Source organism: Gymnoscopelus braueri, assembly GCF_963280865.1.
Source record: "Gymnoscopelus braueri genome assembly, chromosome: 1".
Lineage (NCBI taxonomy): Eukaryota > Metazoa > Chordata > Actinopteri > Myctophiformes > Myctophidae > Gymnoscopelus > Gymnoscopelus braueri.
In genome coordinates this window covers 37937179-37954521 of record NC_137603.1, presented here as the reverse complement: position 1 = coordinate 37954521, position 17343 = coordinate 37937179, and the positions used below count along the sequence as shown (strand labels likewise).

At 39.5% G+C, this 17343-nt stretch overlaps 2 protein-coding genes across 7 annotated transcripts in view; one reads left to right on the top strand and one right to left on the bottom strand.

The window, feature by feature from the left end:
* Positions 1-6498: 6498 nt before the first annotated feature.
* Positions 6499-8665, bottom strand: senp8 (SUMO peptidase family member, NEDD8 specific). The gene is made up of 2 exons (XM_080426267.1): positions 8553-8665; positions 6499-7719 (listed from the first exon to the last, which is right to left on the bottom strand). The coding sequence occupies exon 2, from the start codon at positions 7702-7704 to the stop codon at positions 7063-7065; it is 642 nt and encodes a 213-aa protein (XP_080282393.1). The 5' UTR covers positions 7705-7719; positions 8553-8665; the 3' UTR covers positions 6499-7062.
* Positions 8666-10448: 1783 nt separating this feature from the next.
* myo9aa (myosin IXAa) overlaps positions 10449-17343 on the top strand; it is a 109917-nt gene continuing 103022 nt past the window's right edge. For all 6 annotated transcript variants that reach the window (XM_080428160.1, XM_080428161.1, XM_080428162.1 and 3 more), the window contains exon 1: positions 10449-10799. The gene's annotated coding sequence lies outside the window, so the exon portion shown is untranslated. The remainder of the gene's footprint in view (positions 10800-17343) is intronic.

The window sequence follows — 17343 nt, the reverse complement described above, 5'->3', positions numbered from 1 at the left end:
CTGTATGTGCAAATGGTATTCGCAAATACCCGAACAACAACTAATAATAACTTTGTGTGAGTACTCATAATAAGCTATTCTTCTTTTTTTAAGGGCAGGGTGCCCTTAAAAGCCACTAACTGCCTTTGAATGACCATTTGTATGTGTGTGTGTGTGTGTGTGTGTGTGTGTGTGTGTGTGTGCGTACATGCATGTATGTGGGACGGCAGTCCATTTTTGTTTCAGATATGCTGGGGTCAGGTCAAAGCAGATGGCCAGACAGGCTATGACTTAGCCCATACCATCAGGGAGCCATATTGTCTGTCTTGGAATGTTCTCCTGATGACCCTGCTCTCACCAGTGTGTGAAGGAGAATGATGATTGTTAAGTTAGTAGAAGTAGTCCACTGACATAATTCCATGGTAAATAATAATAAGCCATTTTACTTTATTTTTCAAGAAGATATTAACTGATTCCTACATTAGCCCAGGTATTCCCATTTGGACAGACCATAGAGTGGTGCATTTTAATTAATCATTATTTTAGACTATATATATCTGTGTTGCATCACTTCCATTTTGGTATTCATTCATTCACAAGAGTGGAATTATACCCTTTTGAATGTTCTCAAGAATACTGTATATGCAGAGAAGTCCCACATTCTGTCCTGCAGCTCTGTGTAGAGTGGTCCTACATATTGTCCTGCAGCTCTGTGTAGAGTGGTCCTACATATTGTCCTGCAGCTCTGTGTAGAGTGGTCCTACATACTGTACTGCAGCTCTGTGCAGAGCGGTCCAGTCCTACATATTGTACTGCACTTCTGGCAGAACAGTCCAGTCCTACATACTGTACTGCATGTTTTAGCTCCACTGCAGGGGCACAAATAATACAAATGTGCAAATGATTTTGGATAAAATAAATAAACACCAAATGACATTTGCTGAATTAAATTTAATAAATAATGTAAACTATTCATGTTTTTTATTATTGTGTTTACAACACATAACCTTTCTAATTAACTTTATTATATCCTATTGTGTCTGCGTTTTGCTTGTTTCAAATGGAAATGTACAAATTGTATTTGTACAATTGGCACCAATAGTCTATTGTGAACTGAGGCATTGTTCTTCTTTCAGGTTGTTGTCCTATGAACATGACCTAGTTAAATCCAGTGAACTATGAGGGTATGCCACAATGCACACCTGGAAGTACTACAGACCAGGATGTGCTAATCAATCTGATTTGCATGCATGTTGGTGTAAATGGAGCTAAAATAGTTCCATGTTGTTGTAGTTGGTTTCAGATGTGTTCAGACAGGGCATGGCGTTGTTATAGCCCAAAAACAGACGTTAGAAACAGGGGGTTAGAAACAGTAATAGGTTCACGTTACTGTGTGTGTGTGTGTGTGTGTGTGTGTGTGTGTGTGTGTGTGTGTGTGTGTGTGTGTGTGTGTGTGTGTGTGTGTGTGTGTGTGTGTGTGTGTGTGTGTGTGTGTGTGTGTGTGTGTGTGTGTGTGTGTGTGTGTGCGTGCGTGCGCAGTACATATGATACATACATCCAGACCAGAGGGCCCCTGTGAGGAGTAAATATGAACCACCTGAGACACTGAAAGGGAAAACTTGTCTCCCACTGCTGCAATACATTACAAACTAGAAAAAGTGCTCCTCGGAGCACAGGTCTCCGCCAGGTCAGGTACGTTATTGTGGCCTCCTGATGGCGCTATAATAGGCCAATGTGAAAAGGGTGCCATTTATTCTTAGGTCTTTCACGGCAATCAGACACTGCATTCATGATTTGAGGCATTTTGTTCCAAAAATGTGTTTTGCTAAATTAGACCTGCTGGTGGCGCTATAACAGGCCAATGTGAAAAGGGTGGCATTTCTTCCTCGGACTAGTGGGAATGTGCGTGTGAAAATTCACGGAAATCGCAAGCTGCGTGCATAGTTTGAGGCTTTTTGTTCAAAACTGACCAATCCTGCAAACTTTGGAAGCCAACCATAGGCAATGAGGATGGAATCTGGGAAATCGGACAGATTTGTGTTGATCACATGACTATAGAGATACTGTATACCGATTTGCATGACGTTTGGATAAAATCTGTAGGAGTAATGTAAAAAAAAAAGGGTTTTGCACAAATCGGCCTCCTGGTGGCGCTATAAAAATTGGGGCAGAGGTTCTGAATTGGCATCCAGGGAGTGTGTGTGCACAGTTTCGGAGCGACCGGGCCAACGGTGCCAGAGATTAGCTGCTAACACACAGAAATATAGGACACACGGACGGACGGACGGACAGGGGCGAAAACATACTCTCTCGCCATGCCTTTCGGCCTGGCGGAGACAACAACACATTCGGGAACAGTAGAGAGTTAGAGTCTATATGTGTGTATGCATTCATGTGTGTGCCATGTGTCTGTGTATGCCTGTACATTTGAACATAAATTATATGAATTGTTTCAGTTTTCTGAATCTTTTTTTAACTTGGAGACTGATTGGGACACGTGTGGCATGGTGACCCACAGTCACAGCAAGGATGTACTGGGTTCAAACCCAACTGGGGGCTCTTCTGTGTGGAGTTTGGGAGTTCCTCCAGGTGCTCCGGTTTCCTCCTACCTACACCAAAAGACATACAAGCAGGAGCTCCCCGGGTGCTGCTCAGTGGCTACCCACTGCTCCTCAGTTAGGATGGGTTAAATGCAAAGAACAAATACATTCCAGATGTGCAAAAGTACTTGACAACTAAATAAAGCATAGTAACAAACAGTCTAATGAGGTATTCAGTTTCACTGGGAACTAGGCTGTATCTCTGCGGTTTTGGAATACACATAACTACTCCATTCTTATCCTATGGGATGCAGAACATTTCCAACCTGTGATTCACTCTGGTGTCCTCAAAAATGGACACATGACATGCATTGTTGTAGCACTTGGTTTCTCAGTCATATTATCACTGTAAATTAGCAATTTTTTGGACATATATTTAAAATGAAACAAATCAGAAAAAGAGGGCATATCATTATCCAGCAAATATCAAGCAGTTGATCTGTTTATAGTCATTGGTATGCCAAAGAGTCAAGGCCAGAGAGCTCAAGATATAATATAGTTTCGTTTTATCCATCTCAGTTATAATACATAGCATAACAATAACTTTTAAATTGTAAAATCAACCTGGGTGAAGGTTACAAGTCACTGACAGTCAAGGTTGGTTTCATTGTATTTACCCTTTAAATGTGTTAAATGATAATTTGAAGACAAATCTGACTCCTTTAATGTTACTCCTTTTCCCTAAGCTCTATCACACTAATGACAAGTGCTTTCAGGGTGGGAAGTGCTCCGGTACTTTATGAGGATAACAGTAAACCTCAATAGCTTGTCTGACTTGGTGCTCCTGGTGAAATATGACCTTGGGATGCAGATGAGCGCAGGATGCCAAAGGAAGCAGTCTGGCGGGTGGAATCAGTCCAAACAGCGTAAATTTAAGAGCAGTGCAGGGCTTTCTGCCAGAAAGGGCGGTAAGTCCTCTCTCTTTACTAACTTCAAGTGCACTGCTGGTATAAATGCTAGTCCTGTGGTGAATTAACCTTGATGACAAATGTATGTGTTACATTATGCCTTGGCACAAATATGTTTCACCTTTGTTCTCTCCATCTCTGTCTTTCCATCTATCAATTATCTCAGATTTTCCATCATGCATCCAGTCATGTAGCATTCCAATGTATCCTGCATTATCTTGCTCTCTACCATTTTATTTTTGCTTCTTGATTACTGTGTGTTATTATCTCTGCCAGGCCTGGGGGCGTGGATTATGTTTTTGCCCCAGTCCGTCCATGTGTTTGTTTGCCTGCCTGTCTGTGAGCAGCTATTCTCTGGCACTGCTAGACTGATCAGCATGAAACTTTGCACGCACACTCCCATCCCAGTAGGCCAAGAAATAACTTCTATCCCAAAGTGTTCTAGTGCCTCATGGTACACTAGAACAGGCCGCTTCAGGTTTTGGCCTATAACTCTTGAACCTTAAATCATACAAAATAATAATCATAATCATTTGTATACTTTCAGTGTTTGATTAACAACCCATATTTAAAGGGTAAGACCACTTTAGTAGAGGTTTGGGTTGTGTAGTTACCTTGCCATGATGTAACTCCAAAGGTGGGCAAGAAATCAAAAATAATTGCGCCATTGATTAGAAATTGATAATTCAAAATATGCTCCTCATTGACTTACATTGTATGGTAAAACAGCTCTCAAAGTCACTCTTTTAGCACATAAATGAACCCAAACATAGCTGATTCAGACAATATAGAGCATCACCAAACCCAGTACTGTTTGTTTTTTTAATAAAAATGTCAAATTCCTGTTGATTTTACTATTTGAAGATCTGGATCCGGATCCGCCGATCCAGTCCGGGTTTTCTACTTATTAAAAATGGCAAAATCAACCGGAAGTTGACATTTTTATTTAAAAAAAAAAACAGTACTGGGTTTGGTGATGTTATACATTGTCTGAATCAACTTTGTTTGCGTTCGTTTTTGTGCTAAAAGAGTGACTTTGAGAGCAGTTTTACCGTACAATGTAAGTCAATGAGGAGCATATTTTGAATTATCAATTTCTAATCAATGGAGCAATTATTTTTTATTTCTTGCCCACCTTTGGAGTTACATCATGGCAAGGTAACTACACAACCCAAACCTCTACCAAAGTGGTCTTGCCCTTTAACTTTGTAGTCTTAAAGAAGAGAGGGAGAGGGTGGACTATGTAAGTCCATCCTCAAGAGGTAAATATAAGGCTTCTGTAGAATGTCATGGTCACCTCCCTATAGGCCTGGATGCGTTCAGCAAGGCTTTTCTACATGAGTGTCCCCATTGAAAACATAAGTTGTGCTCCCACTGATAAAGTTTAGTAACACTTTTTTGTAATACTTTTATTGCAATTTGTTCATATTACATTTCATGTTATTTACGCATCTTCTTGCTATATCTTATTGTTTCGTTTTTCTTGTCTTTTTCTTTTTATATACACCCAGTGTTACACACCAAATTAAAATGCAGTAAACTAAAAAACATAATTACACAAATCTAAATCTAAGACAGAAATAAACAAATAAAAAATGTATAAAAATAAGGGGTGGGGGGAATGGTATGTGTGTCCTCTATTTTGCGAACAGTTAGTTGTCTCTATTTTTATGTCAGTTCTGACTGCGTTTTTCCTAAATGGCTTTTTTTTAATTTAAATAAAAGATCTTCTATTAAACTCGGGCTCATCGTTTTGAATTCTCTCTATTTCCGATATTTCGTTTATTGTTTCTTTCCATTTTTTGAGCAGTGGACTTGAAGGTTTTAGCCAGTTCCTAGTTACTTGCTTTAGGGCTGTAGTTCTAAAAGGAGTCTATAGAAGTATTTATCTATTTCTTGTGTTAGCTCTAGCGGTGATTTTCCCAGAATAATGCTTACAGATTTCAAATTTAAAATCTTAAAAAAATATCTTCTGCAATGACTTCCAAAATTAGTTTAAAATGGGGCAAAAGAAGAAAATGTGTGAGTGCAAGTTTAGTAAACGTGTCTATAAATATATCACATGTTACATTCTGCCTCTGAGTTGAGTTGTAAGGAAGGAATAGCTAGGAGCTTGATCCTGGGTATTTCTGGAGTTTTAAATCGTTCGGGCTGACATTTTGCAGTCTCTGCTATTAGGGATCTCATCTGTGGCCATTATGAAATTGAATGTCAATGCCAACTGTACCGTTATTATAGGTTAAGACTTGTACAGTATCAGATACTGGAAATTGTCCAAAGTACATTACTATGACAATTTTGTTTAAAATGTAATAGTTTTACAGTTATAATCTTTATCTAGTACAATATATTTTATATATATATACACATATACATATATATTTTATATATATATACACATATACATATACATATATATATATATATATATATATATATATATATATATATATATATATATATATATATATATATATATATATATATGGCTGTTTTGTAAATGTCTTTCATACTACTAAACACTGATGTGTGTACTTGCAGATCTACATAGAAATGGCTGGATCTCGGACTTCATGTGCCCAGCCTGTGACATCACTTGTTTCTTATTTGTCTGCGACTCCAAATTTGGGCAAGGCGTAATTTCAGCCTGATCACAGCACCATTGTCTTATACATTATAAAATTCATATATTTCAGTACAGTTTCAAAACATTGTTAAGAAGTGCACAAGAAAAGTGCTTACTGATCGGTGCAGTGGTTGTGAGATTAACCCCAGACAGATTTTTTTTCTTCTTTTCTTTTACAGCAAAACACATAACTTAAACCCCCTTTAATATTTTGTTTTTTCCTTTAGAGCGAGAATAGAACACATTTCAATTTTCCCTCAGAACGTATGCTTTCTCATAGACATACTGTATATACCTTGTGAGCTTGTCCAAGCACCATAAAACCAGCAGGGCCATTGCAAAGAGAAACGAGATGAAAATGTGACAGAAGATTATGCAACAAAAAGTAGACCAGGGATTTTATTTACTCACAAAAACAAAGCATGAACAAATAATGAATTAAACAATATAGTTGCAAATTCTTGCAATAAATGCTATTTTATTTTACAAAATAAACGCTGTCAGAGATAAACATTCTTTATGTCAATTACTTCTAGCTCATTCAAAATGACCCTGAGCAAAAATGTATGTAAACATTTCTTATGGGGGGGAATTGGCATGATGACTAAATTGGGAAAAAATTTGATGAAAAAAAGAATTCCAAAATTATTATGCATTCCCCAGTATTATTGAATAGAATGGGAATACATTCACAGGCATGCTGGTGCATTCGTTACATACTGTGATGTGGATAAACATGACAATTTGTCTAATCAAGCATGAAAGATTTGCAACATTGCTTCAATTTGTAACTTTCCCCCCCCTATGATGTTGGCCAATCTTGTTATATGCTGTATTAGACTGTGTGCATTCATATAGGCTTCATCTGTAGATATGTGCGGCCTGATAGCTGTTCTGCATATATTTGTGTGTGTGAAGCTAATTGTGCTACATAAGAGAGCAGGAGAGGTCAATCTTTGGACAGTCTCTGGATTAGTCTGCACCAGTCAGCCTTCTTCTTCGTGATGTAGGCTGGGGTGATGGTTTCCACAGGGAGACGTGGCGGGCCCTGTACCCTCACTCTCTCACACAAGGCCTCAGCATTACAAATGACATACATGCCACAGTCATAGCTGTTCTGCTGAGATGGGCAGGGCTCCTCCACAAAGAGCACTTTTCTGCTAGTCCCCAGAAAAGGCTCTAGCTTGTTAGCAATGCGCCTGGCATGCGGCGAGTTACCACCACATGCCAATGAGTCATAGTGGGAGAACTGGGCAGTGTTGTGGCAGTACAGCAACAAGCTCCAGTGGGTGCCACCGGCATTCTGGTTTGAGTTATTATTAACGGCCAGGAAGACCCACTGGCGGGAAGCCAGTTCCAGCGGCTCAAGGAAGATCGCTAGCTCCTCTGGGCAGGAAGCACACTTGATGAACTGGGTGACCTCTGGACTGATGAAAACGGAGGTTTCACCCAGGTCTTTGAAACGGGCTGCTGCAAAATATTCAAAAGTGAAGCCAATCACCTGGTCATTGAGCCAGAGAGGTCCCTCAAGTAAAGCCACATCAGAGCGACGCAGGAGGGTGTCTCCGTAGCTCAGCACTACAGGATCCATTCTCTAAAGCAGGTTCTGAGGATGAAAAGTAGATATGCACACAATGGATTACAGTTCCAAATTGTTTTATTGACTAGTCATTGCATTGACTGATTAAAGGTAGACAGGTTTAAATGCAGTGAGCCAATGACATCACACTGACATCACTTTTAGTGATGTCAGTGTGAGTGTGACAATGCATTGGTCATTCAGTCACATAATGAAGAAGATAGTGTATAATAATTTATAGTAGTTATTAATATTATTATTATGTTTATAATTAGAATCATTATAATAGTAGAATTATGAGGGCATTATAGAAAATGTTTTAGTCTACAGCATAAGTTAGTAGAACAAGACAGGGCGAATGCTCCGGAGACAGATGCACTTGTTTTGAATGATGGTGTTGTCCCATTGAGATTGATTCGTGTCTTGGCTAAGAATTTGCAAATATGTTTTCCTCGTCGTTTACCAACGAGTAAGGGCCATTCACACTGAGCACTATATAACTATACAAATATAGTTTTAAAAAACAGTCAAGTGGATGGCAGAGTTCACACCAACTATTACAAATATACAATGGTGAACGATATAGATAGTGCTTCAGTGTGAATGGCACTTAACGGTCTTGCCACCATCAACAACGGACAAATGTGATTTTTCCATAACTGGATAACAGCAACATGTCATTAATGACTGCAGAGTATCACGTTACTGCAGTGCGTTTTGTGCCAGCAGACATTGCAAGCTCACACTGAAGTGTGTTGGTCAAATCGAGTCATATTATTAGGTTCTGCGGTAGCTTATAAAACATGTCCTGTGCTCCATTACAATAGCGTAATACACAGGCGTAATTAAATGTCACATACCTCAAAAATATCCATAAAACCTGCAACCTTTTATCTCATTGCAGCGCTAATGCCAAACGTAAACTGACCTCATCATCTCATCTCAGTTCACTTCGTAAACATTTTGCGACGGTAGTGCGTGGGCAAAGTAGGCGGTCCTGTTGCGATTTGGCTTCTTTAGATCAACGGACGTGATTGGCTGGTGGTATTACATCCAGCCAATGAGGTCAGGCGTAGCTATTATGCACCACTTAAAGCCATACGGGTAAATAATAAATGAATAGATATAAATAAAGCCAAACGGTATTGTCTGTCTTGCAGTGGTGGAAAAAGTACTCAAAATGTTTACTTAAGTAAAAGTATCACTACTGCAATGTAGAAATACTCTGTTACAAGTAAAAGTCCGGAATTCAAAATTTACTTGAGTAAAAGTGCAAAAGTATTGGTATCAAAATGTACTTAAAGTACCAAAAGTAGAGTACTCATTATGCAGAATGTCTCATTTAACAAGTTTTCGAATGTAAACAAATCTTTTGAAAATAGCAGATCTACAAGCTCACAATGCGTAGCATCGCAACGCATTGTGAGCTTGTAGATCGGCTATTTTCAAATGGTCGAAATACATAGGGGCCAGGGCTGAAGGGATTGATATATGTTTTGTAATAATAATCAAAATCTACAAAGTAACTAGTAACTAAAGTTTAATTACAAATAATTGTAGTGGAGTAAAAGTATAACATTTGCCTCTGAGATGTATAGTAGAAGTACTGAAAGTTGGAAATACTCCAGTAAAGTAGAAAATACCTAAACATGTTACTAAGTACAGTACTTGAGTAAATGTACTTACTTAGTTACTTTACAAGACTGCTCATTGATTGCAACCAAGTCATACCACGCTGGACAACAACACGCAAAAAAGCTTTATTACTATTTTAAAATATATATGTATATATATTTTTTTATCGTACATCTAGAATAAGTGGTGATTAATCACAGTGTATCCACTCGTGTTTTTCTTCCCCCCTTGACTTCCATACTTAACTCCCCGCCTAGTGAGTGTGTGAGTGGACTCTCGTGAGCGCGCACTGCGTGGATGTGAGTGTCCGTCAGGGTTGCCATGTCCGCTTATTATAAGCGACTTTGGGGCTTATTTTTCTGTAAAGTTTCTGTAAATATTGGTTAGTTGCGGGTTGCGTTTTTTTAGGCTTGTTTCTAACGTGTAGTTGCTTATTTGGGCTACTTTCCTAAATGTTGTTTAAACCAGTGGCTCTCAAACATTTTCATGTCAAGGACCTCCCAAAATTAACATATATTTATTTAGCCACATATCTTAACAATATTTGTGTATTTAAAATGTTTAAAAAACATAACTTTTTCACGATTTTCTTTGACAATAGCAGATCTACAATGTAGATCGGCTATTTTCAAATATCGTAGACCCTCCAGAAAAACGCGGGCAAAAATCTTGATTATGAAATTGAAATTGCGGAAGTTGCGAAATATGCGTAAAGTTGCGGAATATGTGAAAAGTTGCGAAAAAAATCTAAATTCGCGGAAAGTTGTGAAATATACGAAAAGTTGTGAAATATGCGGGGTTTTATGTGATTTTATGCGGTGAAATATGCGGGAAGATGCGAAAATATGCAAAAAGTTGCGAAATATGCGGGAAGTTTGGGCGGAAATATGCGATTATGTGCCCTTTTTGAAAGAAATGGACCCCCGCATTATGTGCGCTATTTGGCTGATTATGCGATAAATTATGCGATCATATAATCGCATTTTTCTGGAAGTGTTGTTCTGGAAGTGGCTTGTTTTCATAGAACTGGTTGCTTGTTTCTCTATCAAAATCTGGCAACACTGGTGAGTGTCCGTCCGCACTGATTGTGAGCACCAGGGAAAATAAGCAGAGAGAGAGAGAGAGAGAGAGGAGTTTTCAACGAGCAGAGGGAACATTAACTGCTTTGAATGGCTTTTTTGGTTTTGTTTTAAAACAGCTCAGCTCACAGTGTTGAAGAAAATGGTCAACAACTTTGAACAGTCTTGACTTTTGAGAATCTCGGCGTGGGACGGGTGCTGTAACAGAGGACAATTTATTCTTCTTTGGGAACACAGACACACACAGGGAATTAAAGAGAGACTTTACATTTGTATGTGTGCACCGCGCGCGTGCGCTTTTTGCAAAGCGCTACACAACATAAACCATCCTGGAGGAGAAGATTCGAGCGTTAGTTCGACTCAAAAATCTACTTCAACATTGGAGTCTTTAAGGTAAAGTATGGTGTTGTAGTAATTAGATCCTCTCTAATCTGCCCCACGCCAAGACGGGGACTCAGCATTGGGACTATATAACTAACACAGAATCGAGCTTTGAATGACTTATTCCATGCATTAAATGGTGTTATTCCTTAATATACTGTAGCATCCCACTTCTGACACCAGTGTAACGAGCTTGGTGCGCGAAACGTTACAATACCATTCATCGGAGAAGAATCATCTTCTTTTGCCAAGCTTTCTTCTCTTCTTGTTTATTTTTGGCCTCGGGACAGCTGAATGTTGTTGTTGATGACGGGTAACAGGCGTGTGTGTGTGTGTGTGTGTGTGTGTGTGTGTGTGTGTGTGTGTGTGTGTGTGTGTGTGTGTGTGTGTGTGTGTGTGTGTGTGTGTGTGTGTGTGTGTGTGTGTGTGTGTGTGTGTGTGTTCGAGCACTCGTAAAAGTTTAGTCTACTGTCTAACTGCTCTGTGTGACATGTCATTTCTACAGTTGAACTACAACAGCAGTGGTGGATAAAGTACTCACATTTTTACTTGAGTAAAAGTATCAATACTGCAATGTAGAAATACTCTGTAACAACTAAAAGTCCAGAATTCAAAATGTACATGAGTAAAAGTACAAAAGTATTGGTATCAAAATGTACTAACCAAAAGTAGAAAGTACCCATTTTGCAGAAGGTGAAATGATCTTTTGAAAATGGCAGATCTACAAGCTCACAATGCTTCACTGTGAGCTTGTAGATCGTCTATTTTCAAATGGACGAAATGTCTATAAGGCTGAAGTGGTTAATGTATGTTTTGTAATAATAATCAAAGTAAATAATCAATAATCAAACAAAGTAACTAGTAACTAAAGTTTTCAAATAATTGTAGTGGAGTAAAAGTACAATATTTTCCTCTGAGACGTAGTGGAGTAGAAGTAAAAGTATTGAACATTGGAAATACTCCAGTAAAGTAAAAAATACCTCAAATTGTACTTAAGTACAGTACTTGAGTAAATGTACTTAGTTCCTAAATGTACACCATTGGCTCTACATATACTTGCCGAGTCTTTTCCACTATTCCAAACCAATCTAATTTAAACACATTCCATAGAGATGGCCTTTTAATTTTCTGACACATTGTCAATATTCAATACTATTGTAAATGATATGCTACGGTTGCATTTGTCCTGGAGGAAATGTTTCCTTTTAGCCAATGACACACTCCACAATCTTGGTATCCTAAATGCAGTTGTATTCACTCACCCATTCATTAAGCATCAGAAAGATGGGTGTGCTGGCAAAAGTGTCTGTCTTCTCTGGGGTGGGGTGAACGTTTTCATGTATTATTTAGTGAAGGTCAGTCAGAACTGCTTATAATGCAGTTGAAGGCAATACAGATTGCAAAGCAGCCAAAGTGTAGAGAGAGGAAGGTCTGGCGGTGTAAAGAAGCTGCTGAATCATGGGGCCTGCCTCAGGCACTCACTGTAATGCACAGTCCCCACACACTGGCATCAACAGAATACTCAGTAATATCTGTGTCTGTCTTAAAAGTGCGGCTTACGCGGACTGTGCTTGTTTAAATTTCATCTGTTGACCATTGCATGTTTAGTATAATTTGATGTTTTATGCACACACCTTTTTATCCTACTTGCAGATGTATGCAGTAAGATGAGTAGCAATGGATTCAATATCATATTACTGCTTATCCCTTTGACTTTTAACATTACAGAAGTAAAAAACACCAAAACATTTTTATTGGAGTTGCTTTGATATTCCCTTGAGAGCTGGCCTTGCCCTCAGATCTGCACAGGTGATGAGAGTGGAGTGGGCCCGGCTGGTAGGAATGTGAGGGTTGAGGAGATACAGCTGCTGGTGTAGCATGAGAGACAGACCAGGCCACGACTAGCAACTGGTCCTTCTCGACATCTGACACCACACAGGTCCTCTGTCTGCTATTTCTGAATGACAGGCCCTCGTTTGTATCACATCAGGCTTTATTTGGAAAACAGAGGGCTCTTTTTTTAAAGGCAGATAAAAGAAGTGAGAGAAAGTATTCTGTTATTTTTATCAATCTCTGGTTGATATTGTCTTAGTTTTAAGGAATTGGAGGTTCCTCTGAGGTGTTTGCTGTGTCGGATCCGATCAAGCATGTGATCTTTCCATTTACTTTTGTGTTTTTCCTCAACGCTGACTGTGACCTTTAAAAGAGAGCAAGACTTTCTGCCACTTGTCACAGTCTCAAGCCTTAAAAGACAAGCTACAGGTATTTGAATTGATACAGTATAGCATACTGCAAACTGTCTTAGACATCAGACTAGCTGATGCACTGTTGGTGCAGAAAAAAAGCAACATCACTCTGCAGTTTTGAAATGCTCAGTCATGAAATATTAATCAGGAGTAAAAATAACCCATGCTTTATACATAACCTGCAATCCTATTTCTATTTGCCATTGAAATAGACTGTAGTGTGTGACTGTGTACACCCCTGGGAGGCTCTGTCCTGCATTGCATGCTGCCTTTATTCTAGAACAATTTAGCAACATAGTCCCAGCAGCTATTAAAATTTGAATTGGGACACAATTAAGAGCACATGCATCTGAATGTACTGCCTTCCGTTTGGGCTAAATCAAGCACAGTGCTTAAATCATTTCTTTATTATAGCTATAACTTTTTTTGTACGGTTTATAAACTGCAGAAATTGGCATGCAACATACACTTTGTCTGTTTGAATAGACTGATGGAAATAATTAGGGAAATAATGTGAAGTAACTGAGCCAAGTTATTGATGAAGTGCACATTTTGTCAAACCCTAGACGAGAATACACTTTGATTTGACCATGATTATTTACACACTAGTCCACCTAGCGTAATGTGTAATTTCAACCCACAATCCTGTTACTGTAAGGACAATTTGCTTAACTATCTCATAGTCATGGTTTTGTGGTTCTCTTGTTCATGGTCACCAAGCCAGTTATCTTCTATGACAAGCAGTGTGTGACACACCTGTGGTGCTTGTTCACAATCTGCAGCTCATTCTCAAAATGAGACTTGACCCCAGCATCACTCCCTGAGGTGCCTCCCCCTAAAGTGAATAGCAGTGGCTTGGGGACTGCAGTGGACACATGTCACGTGCTGCACACTCCCATGGTTAGGATGACCTGAAAAGTATTGTGGCCCCATGATGAGATTGTATGGCGTAAGTGATTGGCATGCACATGAAGTCATTAAAGAGGAACCTGCTTGTGTTGCACTGAACAAAGCTCCCCTTTCTTTGGTAGGCCATTATTTGAGGGAGGCTTTGGCCTCAAAGGCTCAGCTTCCCCACGTTTTGCATTTCCCCTCATTAACTCTGCGGTGCTAACCATGACTGGAGGGAGATGCAGCAGCAGAGAAAGATTGTTTTGTCCTTTGCAATTTTGTAATTTGTGAACATAAACAGATCATTTTAGTTTGGTTTTCTGAATTTCACTCAACTAAAAGTTCATTTACGTTTACAATAAATCTAGTCTGCTCCGACATTTTGTTCAGAAAGAAGAAGGCTGAAAGCCTTGTGTTTGACTCACTTTCTGTTGAGAAAGCCCCCATGGTGACTTATATGCTCGAACAATCACAGGAAACTTGAAGGGCATGCTGTGAAAGTACTGTAGCTCCTAGGAAAAAATACCTAATTTCACCTTCTGCATAGCCACTGTTTTCTAATCAACTCATTTAATTCAATTCCATTTGTCTGTTGTGAAATGACCTTGCTGGATAGTGTCTGAGTTGTAGTGTATATGTGTAGGTAGGAGTCCTAATAGAAACCAAGCACATGATATCCTTTATGGCACTTTACAAAATGGAGATGTGGTTGCTTACAAACAGTAGATAATCTTTCTTACAAATTAATTGGCCATGATGTTGACAGCTGTTCATGCCAGACCACTGATCAAATGTGTCACCACTAGTGCAGCGGCAATGACGTGTTTTTGAATCCCACAGCAGCATGAGGGATGATGACACAGCCACTGTCTGTCCCTTACTTGTTTCAACTGACTGTTCTCCATTTGGATATTTTCTTGTTATTTGTTAATGAGATGTGATGTGCAATGCAGGTTTGGTTCAAACCCACCCAATCTTTTAGAAGATAAGGTAGATGATCTTAGTAAATTCAAAGCACATTCTGAGTGATTCTTAGAATGAGGTAGGCCTTGTATCCTGATTGGTATATTGATTGTGTTGTCACATTTTGGCAGGTATACACACACTGTATACATAACATGAACATACTCAATCGCCGTTGGTGGCACATTTAACATTTTCACTGAACATTCCAGTATGCTATGCTTGTAGAAAGAGACCTCTGGATTCTGATGGCTCCTCTGCTCAGGATATTGACTGTGGTACATTGGAAACAGAAGTTCTGACTTGTGTGTGTGGGGTGAGACAGCTGTGACAATAGCTACTGTGGCCCCCTGTGGCCATATGGTACACAGGACAGGGTCTATGGCTAATCCCTAGGTATGTGCTCTTGTGTAATAGGACAATACTAGCCATTTACAGGGGAGTGCTACCATTAAAGCCTGATTTATGCTCCGACGCACGGCGGTGTAACACACCTAAAATAGCAGACCTACAAGCGACGAGTTGTGTGAGCTTGTAGGTCTGCTATTTTAGCTGCACGGTACCTTCATGCGACAAAGTATGAATCGGGCTTAAGCTGTGATACCATGCCTACAGTACATGAACATAAACTACATAAACTAGGGCCATTACTGCCTCAACTTCAGGTATAAATGAAACCTTGCCATCAGAAAGTTCCCTGTATTGAGTTTCCTTTGCACCCACTGCGTGCAAAAATACTATTTAATTAAGGAATATGGTATATACTTTTTTTAATGTATGGATTGTACACTAGTGAAAAATTGAGGAGGAGAAAGTTTCTAAACAGTCTTTGCCTGTGTAATTTTATAAATTCTCATGGCAAAAAGATTAGACCAATGTAGATAACTTATCCCCTGAAGCATTCTTGCAGTTTACAGTAGTCTGTCTAGTGTCAGAGAATGAGGCAGGATGGGAGGAAAGGTGGAGATAGTTCTGGGTAACTGACAATAAACAGGCGGCATGTGATAAGGCTGGCTAAAATGCTGCCTGTTCCTCAATGCAGGAGATGACCTCAAAACGTTAGATTTTCAAAGAGATAGAGACTTAACCCCACTTATCAAAGAGAGACTTTAAAAGACAAGGCATTCTAAACCTAACCCGTCATGGATAGATAACATAATTTCCTTATGGTGAAGCTATGAGCTATCCAGAATAAGTATCATCAGTTTGTATAGTAAAGTTTGGCATTATGTCTATTAAGCCCCAACACTCCATTCGTTCTTGGAGAGCCGACCTAATGGTGTTGCCATCTGAGCTTAACACACAACTCTGTCTGCACTGTGTGTGATGATGCATGAGGTCAGCAGGGCTGCTCCAGTTCAGGTGAGCAGTGAAAGCTCTCACATTGTTCGCCTCTGAGTTCTAGTTTTGTGCTGGAGATTGCGAATCTGGGCCGGTGAATGCATAATAAGGGTTCAGAAGGACAGTTGTACTGTTGTGACCCTCTCAGCTGACAGAATACCGTATTGTTCTCGTAAAATGTACTAAGTGGGTTGGTTTCCATACTGGTTGGCAAGCCCACATTGTCCTAGTCCGGTAGCAGTCCATAAGTATTTGGACGTGGATGTACTGTACCTGTTATTCAGTTGATCTGAATTCAGTAAATGCTGTTGCATACAGTTTTGTTTGACCATGCTTTAGCCAAATATGATGGTTTAAAATTCATAGTTGAATCATGATCTCAAACTTTGGAAATAGAATAAAGCATTAGGCGCAAAATTTACACCTAACCTCAGAAGATCTCCCCGGCGCTTCTCGCCAACATCCCGAGTCATCTCAGTGAAGCCTGCAACCATAGCTGCTTGATCGTCACCACTGCAGCCTTTGCCGTCTCTCCGTCCATTGCGGCTCTGACTGTTGCACCACCAAGGCTCAGATTTCAAAAGCCTGCTGTCTCCTGCAGGCAGACAGCAATCAGCCCCCATCCTCACACAAGCTGGAGGATCTCCTTCCAAACGCTGCTCTGTAATTATGGATAATGCTTTTTTTCCTAATGCGTTAAGCAGATGTGCTAAACATTATGCTTTACATTCAGCCCCCAAGTTGGAAGCGATGCCTCTTCACTGTAAGAAAATGTCTGAACGCCTAATCTGTCCTCTAACTTAAAATATGCCTGTCCCTGGCGTTTCTGATTTTGAACCGTTGAAATCGAATGTACTTTTTCTGTATTTCACACCAGTCCCTCTGCTTTATATATGCAGAACATATATGTACTGTATGTAACATGCTCTGCTGTGGCACTGTCCTTTGCAATATTGGTTTTGTATAGACGGAAATGCATTGGTTGGACAGCTTTGAAATAGTAGTAGAAATAGACAAAACGCAGTGAGAAGCATTATGCTGTAACACACGGCGCCATAAGAATCACTTTATGCAAACATTTAGCATTTCCTCTATGTTCCTATACACTGGAGATA